Raw genomic sequence first — 20,183 nt, forward strand, 5'->3', positions numbered from 1 at the left:
CTGAAGGGAAGCTAAAACAGGTTATATATAATCTTTTTTAAGTTTCATTAGCATTTTGGATCAGCTGAAGGCTTTTAACTACATTTTGTGGACTCTTAAGTTAGTAAAGAATTTATAATAGTTCACCATTAAAGTACCGTATTTTCACGACTATAAGGTCTGACAAAGGAACTTCAACCGCTCGACATCGGTGTGAACCAGCCAATCAAAGTAAGGCTGCGAGCGGCGTGGGAGTGATGGATGACAGACGGAGACCACAGTTTCAGGAAAAGTGGAAGGCAGCGCCGGGCAAGTTACGCCACCGTTTGCGGATGGATTGTTGATGCTTGGACTAACGTGTCTGCTGGCACTGTTGTTCAAGCTTTCGCAAAAGCCGGCATTATTTCTGAGGAGCCGCCCGGCACGGAAAGTGACTCTGACAGCAAAGAAGGGGAAATTGGCATGTCTGATTTAGCGCAGCTGTTTAATTCAGAAACAGAGGATGATGACTTTGATGGGTTTGATTAATACTTTGTAATAAATACATTAATAAAGCACAATCATACTCAGTTTTGCTCCCGCTCTATTTTTCTACCTGAAAACTTAATTCAACAGCAGCCTCTGGGCGGGTCTCCTCCTCTTCACCGCGGTGGCTGGCAGGTGTTTTTTCATCTAAATAATCTAAATCTTGCAGCTATATTTGCTGTGATCAGTGGGAATAAAGTAGTTTTAATATGTTTTTAAGTGAGAAAGTCCACCTGAAAACTTAATAATTGCAGTCAGTTCATCCAGATTATTATTTCTGTCGGAGGCGCTCAGACCCCCACATACCAGCGGTGCACCGACAGCAGAAATCCCTTCATCAGCAGCCTCTAGGCTGGGCAGCCTCCGGGTTCACGCGGTGGCTGGCAGGTGTTTTTCATCTAAATAATTTAAACTGCAGGCACCAGGATACCGGTAATAAAAGCGAACATATTCCGTCGGCAGGTTTCAGGATTTTCAGTTAATTTAGGAGTGATCACAGCGCTGTGTCATCTGCCATGTGTCTGTCTCACGGCCAGCTCCCAGGTTTGATTAATACTTTGTAATAAATACATGAATAAAGCACAATCATACTCAGTTTTGCCCCCGCTGTATTTTTAAATATGCAGTAGAGGTATTTAAAGGTAGTAGAGGACATGTACCTGTATATAAAAAACGCGCCCTATAGTCCGGTGCGCCTTATGTGTGTGTGTTAAATACAGAAACGGGACACATAACTGAGAGTGCGCCTTTTAGTACGGTGCGCCTTATGGTCGTGAAAATACGGTAATAAATGCTTAGATGGACTGGTTTAATGTATACTGCATTAAAATGCACCCCATACACACAAAAAATAAACAAACAAAAATAATTTTTTTTTTTTTTTATGCCAACATTACTTATCAGTCCTTGCTAAAATCAAAGAACTGGTATAAACAAGCTCATTGGTTTGTGACTAATGGATAACCTGAAGATGCAGCTGTTTCCTGCTGGCCGATGCTCCATGTCACGGTTTGCTTCCATTAGAACAAAACGCACAGGCTCACCATGACAGGAATTGATTAAGAAATCCAAAAGGTACAAGCGCTCCTTTTTAATATTCTAATGGGGAGCACTGCTCCTCTTACTAAAACTCTATTCCTTAATTTATTGATTGACTTTATTGATCTCACTGTGGAGAAATTTACTTGTCATGTTGCTCAAATAGTCAAAGAAGAAGCATGTGCAAAAGGAAGAAAAAGGTGCATAGGGTACCTATTTATTAACAATTCCATGGTTATTGCTCTGATTTTCTGAAGTATTGTGATGATTCTACAGCTGTTTTTTGCTCATGCTTCTCTTCTTTAGACCATAAAAAATAATGCAAATAGATTAGTTAGCATTCACCCTCTCCAACAACTCTTAATATGGCACTTCTAATAACAGCATTAATTTGGCCAATAAGCAGATGTAAGTCCCTCTGATGTTGTCGTTCTTAATTATCAATGATCAGTGGTCATAGCCTGCAACACACCTTTCAGCGCGGTGTGGTGCCAGGCAAACATAGCGGTAGGTGCGTCTCGGGCCATAGATCCCGAAGGGGAAAAAAAGGATGCTTGCTGATGAGAACAGAGGATTCAAAGATGAACTGACCGAATCATTTGCTTTCATTACCAATGTGGAAGGATTATCTGCATTTTTGCTTTGTAATGAGAAGTTTTCAAGTAACAAGTTGTCAAGTAACAAAAAGAGAAATTTGGAAAGGCATTTCCAGGGAAGGCATGCTAAATATGCAGCCGATCTTAAAGTTGGGAGTGAGAGAAAAAGTGTGATTGCAGAACTTCTGGATAAATTAGAGGACAGAAGAAGTTGATTGCATCTCCAAACTCCAAAGTTTTGTTGGAAGCATGGAAAACTGTTCACAGATCGAAAAGATATCGCTCTGATGCATGTATGTAAACTTTCTTCCATTTTTTCCCCAAAATCCTCAAAATAAAAATAACATAAAGGAACACTGGTGAGGAGGATGTGAGATTTCGGGTTTAGAGAGCAATGCTCAGATGGATGGTTCCTCATGACTCAGTCAACACCTACCAACAGAAGCATGCCCACCATAGACAGATTTCTTTATTGTGTTTCTATAATTTCATCAATAAAGAACAAAACCTGAACCGCGCGGTGAAGCGGGGCACAGTGAATTCCACACAGTGAAAACGTGGAATTCCCTCACCTCATGCTACTATGTGACATTTGCTCCAGGATAAACATTTAGTCATGAATGCTTATTATATATTTAAGCCCACGTAGTCCTTTTTTATTGTGGCTAATACACTTAGAGCCCGTGTTGCCATACAAGGCTTATAGAAGACCTTTACATTTTTGAGATTTCAGACAGATTTGTTTTTTGTTTCTTTGGTCCAATGTGGCTCTTTGAGCAGTTTGGGTTGCCGACCCCCGGGCTATACCCAGTAAAAACATTACTTTATCCTTTGTCATATTTAGAGCTTAAATTTGTATATTTTTTTTATATTGACTTACAATTGCTGTATTTTGTACTACAGTTATGGAATTATGGCAGAGGGAACTCCATCAGCTTCATTCTCCCAGGGAAGAAATACAAATTTTGGCGGAGATAACTACCTTGGCACGGCACTGGCATTAGATTGAAAAACTAACAATTTGGTGTGACATCAGACCCCATCTTTCTACGTTCCCTAGTCTCATGTTTACAAGCCGGGCCAGCCACCCTGCATGTACTTCCAAGTGGGTAGCTATTACTCATGGCTTAGCACCTCCATGTGTAGGTGTAGAAGCACCAGAAGTTCTCCTGCTAACAGCTTTCTAAAGTTATGGGTTACTTGCGTCTTTACTAGACAAGCTCCTTAAAAGTTGATGCTGTGTATTTAACCTTTGCCACTAGGGATATGCTACTGGGATGGAGATCGCAAAAGGCGTCAGCTTGTCAAACATGTTTCGGTCTATTGACAGTTCTCAACAGCCACACCAAGTGGTTAAAATTTTGCTTATGCTCCCTTAACAATGGCTATTGCTCTGTTCTTTTACACTGCACTCCCATGAATAAAACACTAAACCCTGCCCCCCTAATAAATTTACTGTAGAACTGGCCTTGTGATTTACACCAGTGCATCAGTTGCTTTGTATTGCACTTGGTGATGTATGGCTCTAATGCAGCTTCTTAGCAATATGAACCCTTTCATATGGTTCTCTGCAAACTGTTTTTGTGTTAATCTGAAGGCCGTGTGTACGTCTTAAGGTTTTCAATCTGCATAAAAACATGGTGACCTCCATGTAAACATCTCGTCATCATGCGCTGCTCCCACTCCATCAGTTTACATAACCTTCCACTTAATGGCTGAGTTTCTGTGGCTCCCAGTCACCTCCAGTTTTATATCATGTTATTTCAAATACAATTGACAATAAAAAATCTACAGTAAAAGCGAGAAAATTTCACACCAGGACTTGGCACAGGTGGCACCCTATAGCAATGGCACCCTGGAAATCAACCGACTCCTGAGAACGACTCATTCTTTTGCAGATGTTTATAGAAACAGCCTGCATGCTTAGATGCTCTATTTTATACACGTGAGGCCACGTTAGTGATTGGAACCCCTTATTTCATATTTTGCGTGGGCAAATAATTTTAGCAATATAGAGTTTCTCTATGATCTGTTTATAAAGGGGTGAAATAAACCTTAAAGCCTGCTCTACTTTTGTCGGAAAACCAAAAGAACAGTCTGACATTTTGTCATTAAGTTGATCACAGAGCCAGGTGCTTTGTTACCTAAGAGCCAACGTCCTGAGTGTGCCTCTGGGGATTCACTACGGGTTGACGTCTTTTGTGGAGCCAGAATAAGTTGACCTTTGAATGAGACTGATCAATGATTAAATGATGTCATCTACTCATTATCAGACATGTTTAAAGTCTGGCCTAAGCCTGCTCTATTCATACTATAAGTCAGTAGGCCTAATCCTTGTAGGGATAAAACAGAGAGGCTCAATGGTGAGAAGAGGGCAAATAAACAACTCACAGAAAGCAGTGATGTCCCTGTGTAAACTCTCTCTGCTCTGCGGGGGAGGCGCTGCTTCCTGTAAATTGGGATGAGGACGCCACACTGTCCCATGAGCCAGCATTTGTGACCTCTGATATGAAGTGGAGATGGATCTTTTAATTGTTCTGATCAAAGAGAATTTGAGAGAATAGCTGTTTCTGATGTGTGGTGTCCAATTTCCTGGAAGTCCTTTAGAAATTCTTCCCAACTAACCACCTCTTCAGATGAAAGACCACCTATGGAGGACATTCTCTCTATTCCTGGGCAGTAATAACACCAAGCTAAAATATTCATACTCCTCCTACCAGCTTTTATTGCCAGGAAAGCTGCAAATCTTTTACCGGTCTCACCCAGCTTTATGCACTTAAGTAAAGATTACCATTTAAGTACCTTTCACAAATAAGACATAAAAAATGGCTTCACAAAAATGGAGAAAAAATATAACAAGATTAAAGCATGATTATTATTTCACCTGAAAGAAATTAAGAAACACTTAAGGTGTCTGGAAGCTTTTGAATGGCATTATTTATGCTTAAGATTTTGTTAAACACAGTGGTATATTATCTCCCAGTCCGCTAAATAAGATTATGTTTCTTGCATCTCATCCTGTCATCGCTGTGACTAATAACGAAAGAAGCTGGATTCTTTCTGAACTTATTTTGTACTCTATTAAAACGACCTTTACGTAATATTGATAAGAAGCTATAAGATACTGAAGTTTGCAAGCTTTGTCTAAAAAAAAAAAAAAGGCTGTGAAACAGTTTTAAACCTCTCATATGGTCTTTCATATGAGCAGGAAACTAGCAGGGTTGCATTAGGCTACTATATGCATTTCATACCTCAAAGAATAGATCCCAAATGCTTTAAGTCTTTGCTTGACTAATTAAGAAGAAACTACGGTAAAAGCACCATGGCAATATTATTAACACCAAAGTTTCATTCATAAAACCAGGGATGAAGAGTTATGATGTTCACAACCAGAGCTTATGTTTGCATCAGATTCATTCAGCTGCTGAAATGCTTTTAGCCACAGGCTTTGTCCCGTCAGCTCAGCCTCCAGAGACAAACGATGAGCAATAAAAAAAAATCCATCAACCACATAAAGACGTCTTTTCTCATTTATAATAAACCTGCAATGTGGATTTGTTTGTAGCAGCATTTACACTGGGTCAGTTTTCAAGCAAAGAAAGTAAACAAAAAGTAATTAATTTGTGCCTTCTCTTTAGTGATATGAACCTCCCGCACCTTGATTAATTTCCAGATAAAAACTATTATGGCAAAATAGAGAAACTTCCTTTGTAAACAAGATAAGATTGCAAATACTCACACATTTATTTATTGAATAAAACCTGAGTGATGAAAAGGAAATGGCAGTTTGATAACTTGCTTTTTCTGATTTGTCAAACGAAAGGAAAAAATGTTCAAGGCCCGGGTTCTAAATTTGATTTAGGTCTGGACTTTGACCAGGCCCTGCTGTGATGTGAATCTTCTTTGGTCCAACCTCTTTGTGATCTTTTTTGCAGCGCCGTCAGCATAGAACCATAACAAAAAAAAATTAAAATGTGTATTTACACATGCACATACTTTACTAAATTAAGTTTACATGAAAAATTAGTCTAAGAATGTATATTTTTTGTTTTCACAAAGAATAATAAAAGTTTTTCATCATATCATAGCAGGACTGGTCTACTATAGGGATTCCACCACTCTAAAACATATTTTAACGTACAGTCATTATCTTGATTAACTAATTACTTGAAGTTTTAAGGTGTACTTTCCTGATTAAAATATCTTTAGATTACTTAAAATAACGTGTAACGACTGACTGACTGACTGACTGATTGGCCAACTTCACAGCTGCAATCAGCCAGACCCCCCAACTTCACAGTCTGGCTATGTAAGCATCCCACTCTGGCCTGCCCTGAAGACCCAGGGCTCTTATACTTCAGCAAATAGCTGGTGGAATAAAACACTGCTGTACACAACTCACCATTAAAAGACTATAAAGTACTAAGTTTTTGTAGGTCCAAGGAAAGTAAAGCCCTGGGAAGGAGAATTTACCGAGGTAAACTTTGTACCCAGGTTTTCAAACCATAGCCTTTTGAGTGGCAATGAAGAAAGGGGCTACTGTTGCTCAATATATCCAAACAGAACGAAAATAGAACATCAAACAAGCCTAAAAACATTGTAAATATACCATACCATGAATTTGATCCGCTAAAAGGTACATGCCGATTTTCAATTCGATTTTTATCTCCTCTGCATTTTTTTATCGAAATGTACAACAGAAGCTGTTATGAAATAGACAAAACAGAATATGATTGAAGCCAAGAAAATAAAAGCCGCTTTATGTGAATTTTTATACTTATTGTGGACAGAAACTGAAGGGTTGATGTTTTTTTAAAATGCTTGAGTAAATCTTGGAGTTAGTGATTGCATCGTTTACATGCTGTATCTGCTCCACAGAAATGAACTGATCTGTGCGTCTCACTTTGGCATTCATTCTTGCATATTTCATCTCCATCATGTGGGAGTGCTCTGTGCCGTGCATGTGTTTCTGTCTCTGACTCATCACACCAGTTGGTGTACCCACATGACAAGCTGGCTTGTTACTGGCACCCAGCACTCCTCCACACTGGCACCATTTATTTATCACCAACAACACTCAGCTTTGCTTCTCCCTGAAAGGCTCCACTTTTTTCCCCCAACTCCTAGCTTCTCTTGGACATCACAGCAACAAGCATCCAAATGTTGAAATCACAACCTAAACAGTTAAAGCACTGACTCCATCTTATTGAATTATAAACATAAACAATCTTATCAAGACCCAAGAAAACAAAAAATGAAGGAGAGGAAAAATAAAAATAATTTATGACTGTAAAGCAAATGGTAAAAAAAAAAAAGGTAAAGCAAATTTATTTTATATAGCACTTTTCAGTAAAAAGACAATTCAATGTTCTGTAGCGGCAGTTTAGAATGAGATTAATAAATAAAATAATAAATAAAATAATGACAAAGGGCAGTTTTATTTTTATATAAGACATTCACATTATACATAAAGTCATATATTATAGTAGGGCTGTTTTATCTTTATATAATACATATTCAGAATATACATAAATGTATACAGTACAATAGTAGAGTTGTTTTATATGTATACATTATATTTGCATTTAGTGGTAAAATAAATATAAATGTTCAATCTATACCTCTATAGATGACTGTTATATTTATTTCTAAGTTAATAGAAATAAATATCTTATAAATGGGAAATCAAAAATTTCAGCATTAAATGATTAGATATGTCGCCTAACTTTTTGTTCACCTTCCTGTTTCAGTTGAGAGGATAATTTTATCAAGTTTAATCTGTAGGCTTTTTTCCTGATATGACCTCTTCTGCCTCTTTTAGACTATAGATCTGAAAAACCTTCACTGTCAGTTTTTGCATTTAATTAGTTGTTTGAGTGAAAGTTCTACTGCTTCATCTTTATGGTGTGAATATGGTGTGACAAGCAGTCGTACATCCTGGCCTCTATTAGCATATAGGAACTCTGGCAGTGAGGAAAGAAGCAGCCAGTTAAAGAGCAGATTAGACTTCTGCATCCGCACACATCAAATGTCGCTTGCGTCTGGTCACGAACCAGTTTTGATGGTGTGCTTCTGCACCGTCGATCTGGAATTTCTAGGGATGCACAGCAGTTTACCGCCAAAGCGCAACGGGGGCCTATTCGAGAACTCATGAGAACTTTGGCGGATGGTCACGAGCACTTTGTTCTGGCAGAGACCTTGGAATCTTTATAAATTTTTGTCTCAGGCTTCGTACAAGAGGTTGTACTTCCAAACGTCCTCGATTAACCTTTTGTCGCAGTGGTCCATTGTAGTTGTTCCTCGGTTTTAAAAAATGGCGCGCCCTGGCACCGAATCAAGATGGACGACCACACAGACAGCCAGAAAGGCATACCAAGGACCAATCACAGCTCGTTTTTGTGGGCGCAATTCCGCTTAAGGCCTGTGCGGGTTTGCGATCGTCCGACGCATAGTCAGTATATTTTTGTGGTAGGCGACAATGGTTGCCGAACCTCTGCGTGTTGGGCGTGGTCGTGCACAGAGACAGATTTGACGGTTGCAAAGGCTATGCGTCAGAAGCATATATTGGCCTTAAGTCTGTTTCTTTTTGGACTGTGGTGGGAGGCAAAACTAAGATTCATGCATAGACACGGCATGCAAACTCCACTGGTCCTTCTCACTGTAAGGAAGCTAATTTAACACTTGTGCTACCATGCAGACAAGTAGTTAAGAAAATGTGAGAAATCTTACAGAAAAACAATAAAACATGCAGGAAAAGACTAGGAGGAATTGATATGCAAATATGAATATAAAAAACAAAATCAAAATATCAATGGAGAAGAATAATCGAGAAACCAGTATACCCCTAAAAACTGATGTGTTTTAACGAGCTTACGTATAATATTTACCCAGATAAGAGCAAACTGAAGCAAATAAAACACATAAGGTTGCAGTTCTAATTGCTAACAAGTAACCAATGGTTTTTGAATAACCTTACTGCTGGTTAGTCATTATTAGTAGATCTCTCTGGTTAACTTTAAACAGAAGATTGCACATATTTGTTTTCTAACTTTCAGAACATCAAAGAATCTGCCTTCTGTGTTAGAGCAGGAAAAAATTGTTAATTATTTCCCCTGACCCATCTCCTTGGATTTGGTTTCTAAAGAACATCAAACAGGTTTAGTTTTTGCCCTGATAAAATTGGCATAACTGTTAAAGGACCCAGTTTAATGAAAACACTGTAGGTGTTGGAGCAATCCGAGTCATTCATGTTGAAAGAGCAGCTTTTAATTACCTCCCATCTACAGATATGCAGATAAATCCTTAGGGAGTCATGTTAGAAAGGAGGACTGAGTCAAACTTAAATTTAAACATTGCTTTGTGATTTTTTATTTTTTTTTAAATCAGCTGTATTGCCTATTGCTGTAAAGCATCTATTTTGTCTGCTGTGCTGCTCAGTTTGAGAAAAAGAGATTAACCTATTGTTTGGAGGTATTTCAGACTGATAATAGAGAATGTATCAATTTTATTTGCTTTTCTGCACGTAGCTGCCAGACAGTCAACTTACGCAACATTCAATGCATGAGGCTTGCTATTTTTTAGCTGTTAATGGTTTCTTTTGGAGATCGAAATGCATTGCAGTGGGATGTGAAAGAAAAGGAGGTGAAAGCCCATGCTGAATTGTTCGGAGTGAAGACAATAGATGTTTGTTTCAGATTTTTGTAAATGCGCTGCACGATTAAATCTGCACAGTTTAAAATGCCAACAGACCCACAGCAATAACAAAAACATCTCAGGACTGTCAGAGCTCACCGTCGGATGTCTTTGAATCTTTATTTTTCAATAGCTGAACAGAAATTACTCAGCAATTACCCATGAGGCATTTTTTTTTTGTGGCTTATAAAATTACCAGTTATATTATTACATAAGTTATATCAAACTCAAAGGTTTGTTGAGTTTTGAAAGCTGTTTTTCATAGAAAGGATTGGGTTATGAAATAAATTATTTTGCAAATGCAAGATTTGTCATCAAGGTTCTTCCTCCTTTCTAATATCCAAAAGACTGATTAATGAGGAAGAAATAGGATCAGATTCATGATTATAGGCAGTGCAATTACAGGAGATAAAAAAATGTCTTTTAAATTGATGTGTTTTAACTGCTTGGGGCTGTATGATAGCAAAAAAAGACAAGTAAAAAAGAAATGTATTTCTGTTTACTTATTCGAAAACAATAACACCGCTCAGAAATAAGCAGAGAAAAACCTCGAAAGGTTACAGATTTTCACAAAAAGGAGGGAATTTTGAACTAGAAAATATGCCAAATTAAATGAAACAGTTTTTGTTTAGATTGACATGGCCCTACAGATAGACATGCTTGTATAAAGAAGTTTAAACTAAATAAAGTCCCAACAACTTTCCATTGAACATTATATACCACATTTTGGCTTCCTAAAAATATTCCCAGAGTTCTGCAGCTGTTACTGCAGAGACCAAATATGAAACCTACTGATATTAAAGCATGAAAGGAAATTACTTGATGTTAAATACCTGATCTTAAAAGTTTTACTCTATGAAACCAAAAGGAGCATCATAAATGTATTCAGTAAACGTCGCCAGAACTAGAATGCTGCACAGTAGAACACAACAAATTGCTTGACTTGAAGTTCGACCTTTTGCCGTTTCACCCAGACCTGCCCTGGCTCTCTGCAGGCGTTTGATTCTAGTACAGCAGCTGAAAACTGGCTCTTCCACTGGCTGCAGATTCCTCAACAGACTTTTGTGTAGACCTCAGAATATCTTTGTGGTCTGAACTTTGCATTGCAATTGTACAACAATACTAAGTGGGACATAGTCTAAAAAAATGTCCTGAGTTGGGCTAAGAAAACGTTTTTATTTTAATCAAACCTTTATTTAACCAAGTTTTTTCACTGAGAAACAAGTTCTCATTTACAACAGAGACCCTGTTTGGACAATTGTTAACAGCTTACCAGAACAACAATTCATAGCTTATAAACACACGATCACAATGTTTATGATTTATTATTATTTTGTGTAACCTTTATTTACAGGTAGTTTCACCGAGTTTCACAATCTCAACTTCAGATCTTAAAATTTACAGAGGTTATATAAAGGCCTGTGTGTTGTTCAGTTATCAAATGATTCCACTGTCCTTTCTGGCATTACTGTGGTACTTTAATGCAATCTGGGCTTTCATTGCTTTACAGACATATATATAAATGTGCTAACTGCTTTAAAGGTATACGGTTAATGCTTAGTGGGTAGTGCAAAGGGGTTTTTGTTGCCATGGCAACAGATCACAAGGATGCATTTAATTTTTCATTAGATTTTTTTTGTTTTAAAGAAAGGGATTAATTGTATAACATTGCAGTGAATAACTATGCCTGGTGCTTCTAATTAAGTAAAAAAGCAATGCAGCTGACAAGTAGTCCAGAGGGATGTTTTTTAATGTCTGTTGAGTTCAATAAAGGATTTGCAATAGAGTTAACTTTCAGAACTCAGTCGGTCAACCAATCAGGTGCAGATTAGTAGAAACCATGAGAGCTAGCTCACATGGAGAGTCAATGACAAAGGGAGCTGAACTTATCCATCTTTAAGGAGGTTTGAACAGGCAGTAGAGAGGCCATCCCAAAACAAGAAAATGATGAATAGTTTAAAAACAAGACACAGTTATACATAAATCATGATAATGGATATGAATAAAACAATTCACAATTAAAGTTGAATGCAGACACCAATCAGCATTTAAACTTTTTTTTTTTTTTTTAACAAGGCTGTCTGGATTTTTAAAGGAAATTGAATTCACAGTCAACTGTTAACATATTCTCTTCTTTTTTCTATAGGCTGATGAGGAGGACAATATTGGGTATGCTGAAGGAGCCACAGAAGGTAAGTTCATTAGATAAGCTCATATCCCAGCTGCTGATTTCACCAGAAACACCCTGTTCCCTGGAGATACTTTAAATGTCATGTAGATTTAGCATTATTGACCAGATCCTTGAATGGACCTCTGTAGCTTATGTGTGTGTGGGTTTGTTTTCACTGCATCAACATTATTGACAGGCTAATATCTAGGGAAAGTTGTGGGTTGATTTACTGTTGAATGTGAGTGAGACCTGATGTCCTTTCATCTTCCTAACAAACTGAAAGGACAGAAAGCTCTGAATGTATGCTTTATGGTGGTTAAAGGTTTGCATATACATGATGCACCGAGGCTGTAATCTTGTTTCATTCCTAAATTTAAGTTTAAACTGACTCTGTTAAATCAACTAGTAATTTGATCAAACCTGGCCTGAATTTATTAATAATAATTATTTTTATGAGCATATATTGAAACCATCCACATAATCAAAAATCAGTGTGTTTTTTTTTAAATCCTACAACTACTTATAAAGAGATGGTTTTCTCAATGAAAAGAAAATATTTTATTAAAAAGTTAGAAAAATACTAATGCAAGAAGAATTGACGGATTCTGTTAATTCCCCTTCTTGTTTTCACCTGATTTACATGGATAAAGAAAATAATCTTTTATGAATACAAAAAACTTTTACGGATTTTTTTAAAGAAAGAAACACTGATACCTGCAAATAGTTTCAATGTTAAAGAGATAAATGAGCTATTTATAGGATTTGAAAAAGATGATTTACTTCTCTTATTGTTCTCTCCATGCTTCTGTTGCAATATTAGATATATGTAGAAACCGGTATAAGTAACATTTAGTCATAATACAGCCAAAAAACTGCCAAAACACTGAAGTTAGTAGGATAGTAGATTTATTAAAAAGAAAAAAAAAAAAAAAAAACAGTTTACCAGCTGAGTTCATAGGGTGGTGATTGATAAAGATCTATCCAGTCCAAAGGATTAGGCTACATCAGGACAAATGTTGTCTTAGACAGTAACTTGGTGAACTAGAATCCAAACCAGGCAGTTAAAAGTTTTCTGTTGTGAGCCCATTCTGCCTCTGGTTCTCTGCAGTGTTAATTTAGATAGAAGATCTGCTCAGGTTCTGATCGGCATTGTTGCTCGGATGGATGCCCATAGACATCAGCACTTCCATATCTCCCAGCTTCTGTGTCAACAGGATGCTTATTTTGCTAATAATTACTGAATAATTTGCAAATTGACTAGATTAAAATGTGTAAATCCTACCTTTTTGTTAAAGGTACCAAAATGTAACAGAAAGATATGTATCCAAAGATTTTTGCTTTCAAAGGCAGTTACTACCTGTGCCAGGAATTAACTTTACAGAACCATTTAGAAAAGGAAAAACTTGTAACAAGAAAATTGTGCGATGTTCAACATTAGTTCCTTAAGTTTAACTGTATATCATAATAATATTGTTCCCATTTTTCTGTTTAAAAAAAGGTGGTAATTTTCATTTAGACTAATTGTGCGGCCCTGTTGGCTAGTTTGGGTAGATTTTACCTAATTTCTCTAGGTGTTACATATTGTAGCTATTAACACAAGATACACTTTAATAACACAATTTGAGTAAATTTACTCAATCAAACTAGGTGCAAAAGGTTACCTTCACTTTTCTGGGGTAAAACAGTGTAGCAGCTGAACCCCACACTTTTAGTTAAATGAATATTAATAACAGAAATAAGAGGGCTGAAAATAAATAGCTCTGTAAAAGCATAATTCATAATGTAAGTCAGTCAAAAGTGCATTAAAGGACAAAAGAAAGAAAGACATTTTAAATTAAAGGTTTTTCATTATGCACTAGCCACTGAAAATCATTGTATAAAAATAATTGAGACACAATTTTACATACAAATATAAAGTAGTAAAAGAAAGCCATGTAAATTAGCGTTTTTCCAAAGAGACCTGCCCTGCCTCAAAGGTTAAAACTTCACTTACACAGATTGTTTATATCAGTCTGGATTAACTTTACTTCATGAGTAATAAGCAGCTACTCCTCTACTCAACATGTTCCTACAAGACAATCTTATCCTGTCAAAAAAAAAAAAAAAAAAAAATATATATATATATATATATATATATATATATATATATATATATATATATATATATATATATATATATATATATATATATATATATATATATATATATATATATTTCTATGATTTTCTTCTGAATTCATATGGTATTATACTCTGCTGAAGTGCACCCTGCACACCTGTCTATTCCTGTTTAATGCCCACTTAGTCTTTGACAGGTTGCGAGGGAAAGGATTGCAATCAGTGTGGGCCCCATATATGCAAAGGGTCAATTTGTAATCTCAGAAAGGCCCCGGCTTTACCATAACCCCATGTCCTTCATTACTGTTAAAGTTTCAGCTGTTGCATATGTGTTGCTTTGAAATGACCTAATATCAAAATAATTAAAGGGCTTATAATTGAATTCAGTCAAAGTTAATTTCATGTTAGTCCTGTCAGGTTCTGTAAATATTCAGCCACAGAAAATGTCGTTTCTTTGAGCATGTTCTATCTGGTAGAATACCATCTGTAGCTTTCGTGTACTGGGTTTGACATTTTTATCAAAGGTCAATTCTCTGCACTTCTTAATCCCCTAATGTGACCTTCACAATGACTTTGAGGTTGTTACTGAATGGCTTAAGAGTCCAGACTTGATTTTAAGCTTCAGAATGGACATATTTAGAGAGATCATCAGCCTCGATGACACAATTTGTCTTGGTTTGTATTCCATGTTTAAACATGACTGTTTTTTTTTTCTTCCAACAGGTTACTGCAAAGAACAGAAGAAACCAAAGGTTATCTTCATGATGGGTTCGTAATCTAAAACACTTTTATATCCAAAGTATCGCACAGCTTCACTCTCCCTATGCTCTAGACCAGAGATGTCCGAACAATTCAGATGGTGTTCTCAGCTGCCCCTTTTTGTCTCCAAATCTAAAAATGGTTATCAAAGCCATCCCTTATTTTAGCTCATAAGACCTTTTTTTAATTTGTAACCTCGCTTAATTATTGCTTTTAGATTAGATGGAGTCATTTTCTTCTTTGAGCGGCTTTCTAACTATTGTGGGTACAGGGTTTCTCTCAACAGCTTCAGAGATCTTCATAGGGCCTTGAGGGGTCTATTCACATTTGTGCACAAAAAAAAAAAATGTATCACCAAAAGACCAGCGTCAAATATTCAGATGACATAATCACTGTTAGGCTCATCTCAGATACAAAGGAAACGGGATACATGGGGTACATCTCTGCTGTTCAACAAAACACCAAAAAGACAGAAGATTTTAGAAAGCAGACTGGGCCACATGGGAAAACCTTTACGACTTTCAGATACCTGGGCATCCACATGTTTGATCTCTGGCTGGACCTACTGTACAATACAAAGGCCCAAAACATAAGTAAATAATTAAACATTAAATGCCATCTCCTCTCTCTACAAAACATATCTGTAACCTGTAGTCTTAGTAAAACTAGGCTAATCCCACTATACTTAGACTGATTTATTTCGTATACACAAGTGTTAAAAATAAATTTAGTTAAGAACAGTTCTCTTTTTTTTTAAGTGCAGCCTTGAAAAAAGTAAAAAAAATACATAAAAAATATACCCAAAGTATACCCATTGGATCCAACTAATGGGACTGGTTGCTTGATGGAGCTACAAAACAATCATGGGACACAGATTCACCAACAGCCTCTTCCCCTGCGTCATATAGACTGAAATAATCACATTCTTCCCACAAAAGTAAAAATTACTTAAACTCAGGCAGTGAGATCCACTCTGTCAATCCACATCATTCAGTCTAGCCTCATTTAATTTCTTCCATCAATGTGTTTTGTACTCATTTCATTTTTATGGGAGAATTTGTTGCGTTGGATAATTTTCGCATGTTTGTATAGTTTTGGTATTTTCATTGTCATAGGTAGGTTTTACGGTACATTTTGATATGTAATATTTGATGTAGTTATTGGTACATTAGTGTTCAATAATCTACTACATCTCTCAGTCCAAACCAGTCTCCTTCCTGAGCATTTTGAGGGCTGGACATCCTCATCTTGTTTACACCTCATTATACACTCCTGATCAAAAGCTTAAGGCCAATTTAAAAATTGCATACATTTCCACTTTGAACTGTTAACATTTAGATAGTTCAAAGTAGAGCTTCAAAATAAAAAAGAAGGAATGGAAACTTGCCTGATAGAGGTACAATATTTGACTTTGAAAAGTAGTGAATTGAAAGTTAAGTACACACCCAAAAATATACTCAAGTAAAGATACTCAAAACATGTACATAAGAACTGTATTAAGTAAATGTGCTCTATTATTTTCCACCAACGCAATCGAGATAATAAACATGGCACCATCTGAAATCTAAAATATTAGCCTAAGGACAAGATAGACTTGGTTTTTAATGCAATATTTGAACAATTTCAATGTGTTCTGCGATCAAAACTAGACAGCAGAACTTAACACTAAAATTCAGATATACCATCACATTAGAGCAGTAGCAATCTTAGCATTGGTTGCTTCTAATCAGTTTGAGTCAGTATGAAAAGGAGTTTACTTTGGAAACTACTTTTTCTTAAATGTCCAATAAAGGCCAGTCCATCTTATATTAGCAGCCACGTCTGTGTTCAACTAGCAGCAGCTTGAGCATGTTAAACTTGATTTAGTAGCTTTAAATGAAGGAGTTAGCATATTTAAAAGAAGCCTATGTATTTTTAGTTAGATTTTCTGCATCACAGAAAAGTCGTTAAATGAGAGAAATGTTAGCTGGAGTGGCCACCCACTCATTAAGTGGCACAAACATTGTTCAGAGTCACATCCGTGTCTGCTGGGTGACTCTTCCTTTATACCCTGGGTGACATTTTCCTCTAATTATGTGCTGCAGAACAGGAAAAGCTTTTCTGTCTTGCTCTCCATCAGTTTCTGAAATAGTCAGACAAACCACTCTTTATTAAGATCAGAGAGGATTTACCTGTTTACATTCTGTGCAAAGGGACTCAAAACATCCCACCAGCAGCGATGGACGCTGATCAGATCTCATAACACATATTTTAAGTTTCTCCAGGACTGAAACTCTAACAAGGTTTAATGTTTATGAAAATGTTTATGGTTTATGTTTTCCGAGTATTTAATATTTTCCATATAGATAAAACAGCCCTGTTTAAACAGGCTGTGATGAAAATATTTGCAGGGCGCCACTGTTTATGCATCACTGACCTAAAAGGTTTAAACTGAGGTCATCTTAGCAAAAATAGATGTTTTACAGTTTGTATGAAAATACATATTTATATAAATTTGTATGCAACAAAAAAATAAATACATTATAAATGTATACTGTTCTATATTAGTACTATAAAAACTGAATCAAAATAGCTCTGAAAGTACAAAATCATATAGGAATTGTAAATTGGGTTGAACATATAAAAATTTGACTTTTTGCATCCCAGAAATGGCATCAGAAAGCTATAAGCATAGAGAAATCTAAATAGACAAAATTTGACGGCCATTATGTTCTGAACAAAGGAAACCGTTTTCAGCGTTCTTATGTTACAGAAACAGTGTTAGCTTCAATTTACGGTAATATAGATTTCCACTGAAAACAAATGGGTTGCTAATAGCTCGGTTAAAATCACATTTCAGCCTCACGTGACGACTCCTGAATAAGTGCTTAACGAGACAAAACGACCAACATCACACACCAAAAAATGGTTGTGAAAAGAGATGCATTCAAAATGTCCTAATTAGAAAGGATTTTTTTAGCCAAAGCAGAAAAGAATAAGTGTTCGCCATTAGGGCTGTAGCCCTAAAGACATTTTCTTTCTTTGGCACCTTCTTCTTCTTTTTGACTATTTGAGCTGATGTAACAAGTACATTTTTCTTCTGTGAGAGCAATAAAGTTAATCAATTAATCAGTCAATCAATCAATACCTCTGAAATAAAATGGTTCATATTCATGATGTGATGTACATGGGCATTTGATCAGGGCAAAATTTCCTTACAATAAGGTAAAATATTTATAGATGTACAGGAACAAAAACTTCAATTATTGCTGCTAGAGATGAGTTTCTGTATCATCCATCCAACTTCTCCTGCTTATTCCGTCAGCGTCGCAGTGCAGCTACCATCTCCGGCAGTCTATGGACGAGAGGCAGGGTACATTCTGGACAGATCGCCAGTCTGTCGCAGGGCAACAGAGAGGCTTACATCAATGCAAACACACACACCTAAGGACAATTTAGAGAAACAGATTATCTAGCACTCATGTTTTTGGACTGTGGGGAGGAAGTGGGAGTACCTGGAGAGAACCCACGCATATTTGGGGAGAACATGCAAACACCATACAGAAAGACCCCAGGCCGGGAATTTAACCCGGAACAGTGCTACAAACTGCACCACGGAGCAGTCCTGCTTCTGAATCATGTGGTGTAAATAGTTTTACATAGAATATTCTCAGGTTTTAGGTTTTATGAAAAGATGCATCCATCATGATCCATCTATAACCTGATGAAGTTTAAACGTAATTAAAACCAAATAAAGAACAGGTGGTTTCCTTCTACGCTGTAGATCTATATGTATTGTTTGTCTTAAATAACCTAAAAGGTACCTAACTAATTTTATGCATTTTGCAGTTTCAGTTAACCTTATATCCAGTTTTTGTTTTGATCATGCAAGATAACCACATTTTTAGGTAATCAGTGTTTTTTAACTATAATATTTTACTAAGAAAAACAAAATGTAGAGGTCATAAAGTTACAATAGATACAAATGGATTGTAAAATTAAAATTGGTTCAAAACACCTAAAAGCCAAAGAGTCAAAGATTATTACTGAAAAATTACAATTAATACAAAGCAAGATGGAGTGATGAGTCATTTTTATCAAACCCTCACATTCCTCAATAAACGTTCTCACTTATCCTTGTGTGCGTGTGTGGGTGGGTGTGTGTATTTGCTCCCTAGAGCTTTCACTGCCAATGATCATCTCCACTTATGTGAATACCTGAGGCATCCCAATTAGTGGAGGCAATAAGCCCGTCTCTGCTTCAACCCATTTATTATTTAGACTCATTTAGATTTGAATATTACCCACTGAAACATGAAGGAAATAATTATTCAACAGAGCAGATTAAGGTAATAGAATTAGGTGATTTCCTTTATACCTCACGCATTAATGTCGACCTTGCTTTGCTTTCGTAGCATCACTCTTCTTCATTCCTTTCCCTTTGTGTCAACTTGTGTCCTTTTATATCTGGAGAGTTCACACACATTCTTGAATATTTGAGATTCTCAAACCTTGAGAGAAAGTAGAAACAGGATGAACCAATGTGCTGACACTCAAATCACCTTGCAAGGTTCAGTTTTTCTGAAAATCTTTAAATCCTACAGAAAACCAATTAATATTATATGACAATGGAGAATTTAGGAGAACAGACTACACTATAGCAGAATAGATATAATTGCATGTGATTTTCCTGGCTGAAGTGTTTTTTTTTTTTGTTATGCTTTGCACTATAGATTTTGTATATGTTTTTTTAGAATATATTGCTGCATTGAACTGTAACCACATAAAAACTATGACAGAGTATTAGCACCATTGCAGGTTATGGAAAGTAAAAGCCCCTGAGGAGTACATTTCTGAAGATAACCCATAAATTTTGAATAATTTATGTTTTATTTTTGTTCTTTTAAAAAAAACCTTGTATACGCTCAGATATTACAATTGTAAATTTTCATGAGATGATTTACCATAATAAAAAAAAGGCATATATTGTTTTCTTATTGGTTTGTTTGGAGGAATAAACGTTTTTGAGCGTCATCGAAATTAATTTGTGGATAATCATGAATCAATTTTAATTAGGTTGCAAAAATTAAACAAAGGTAAAAAAGCATTGATAGTATTAGGGATAGAAAATCTGAAAAAAAAAAAAAAGAACAATTTCTTCGCACAACATTATTATTTGCTACACCTTTTTGTAAAGATGTAGCTTGTCTGCATGTGCACTGACTTCCAAATCACTCAACATTTAACATTTTGGTCAGTGTGCATAATTAAGAAGAAAGATAATATAATGTTAGAATTCTCCTATTTCTCCATAAATTCTCTGATAA

General features: G+C 36.2%; 1 protein-coding gene across 1 annotated transcript in view; it reads left to right on the top strand.

Annotated features, from left to right (window-relative positions):
- ak5 (adenylate kinase 5) overlaps positions 1–20,183 on the top strand; it is a 138,976-nt gene that overhangs the window by 92,950 nt on the left and 25,843 nt on the right. Inside the window, exons 9-10 of the mRNA XM_038291972.1 lie at positions 11,977–12,022; positions 14,842–14,886. Coding sequence (XP_038147900.1) covers positions 11,977–12,022; positions 14,842–14,886 — 91 coding nt within the window. The remainder of the gene's footprint in view (positions 1–11,976; positions 12,023–14,841; positions 14,887–20,183) is intronic.

Source organism: Cyprinodon tularosa, unplaced genomic scaffold (genome assembly GCF_016077235.1).
Source record: "Cyprinodon tularosa strain WSP-4 unplaced genomic scaffold, ASM1607723v1 ctg304, whole genome shotgun sequence".
NCBI classification, from domain to species: domain Eukaryota; kingdom Metazoa; phylum Chordata; class Actinopteri; order Cyprinodontiformes; family Cyprinodontidae; genus Cyprinodon; species Cyprinodon tularosa.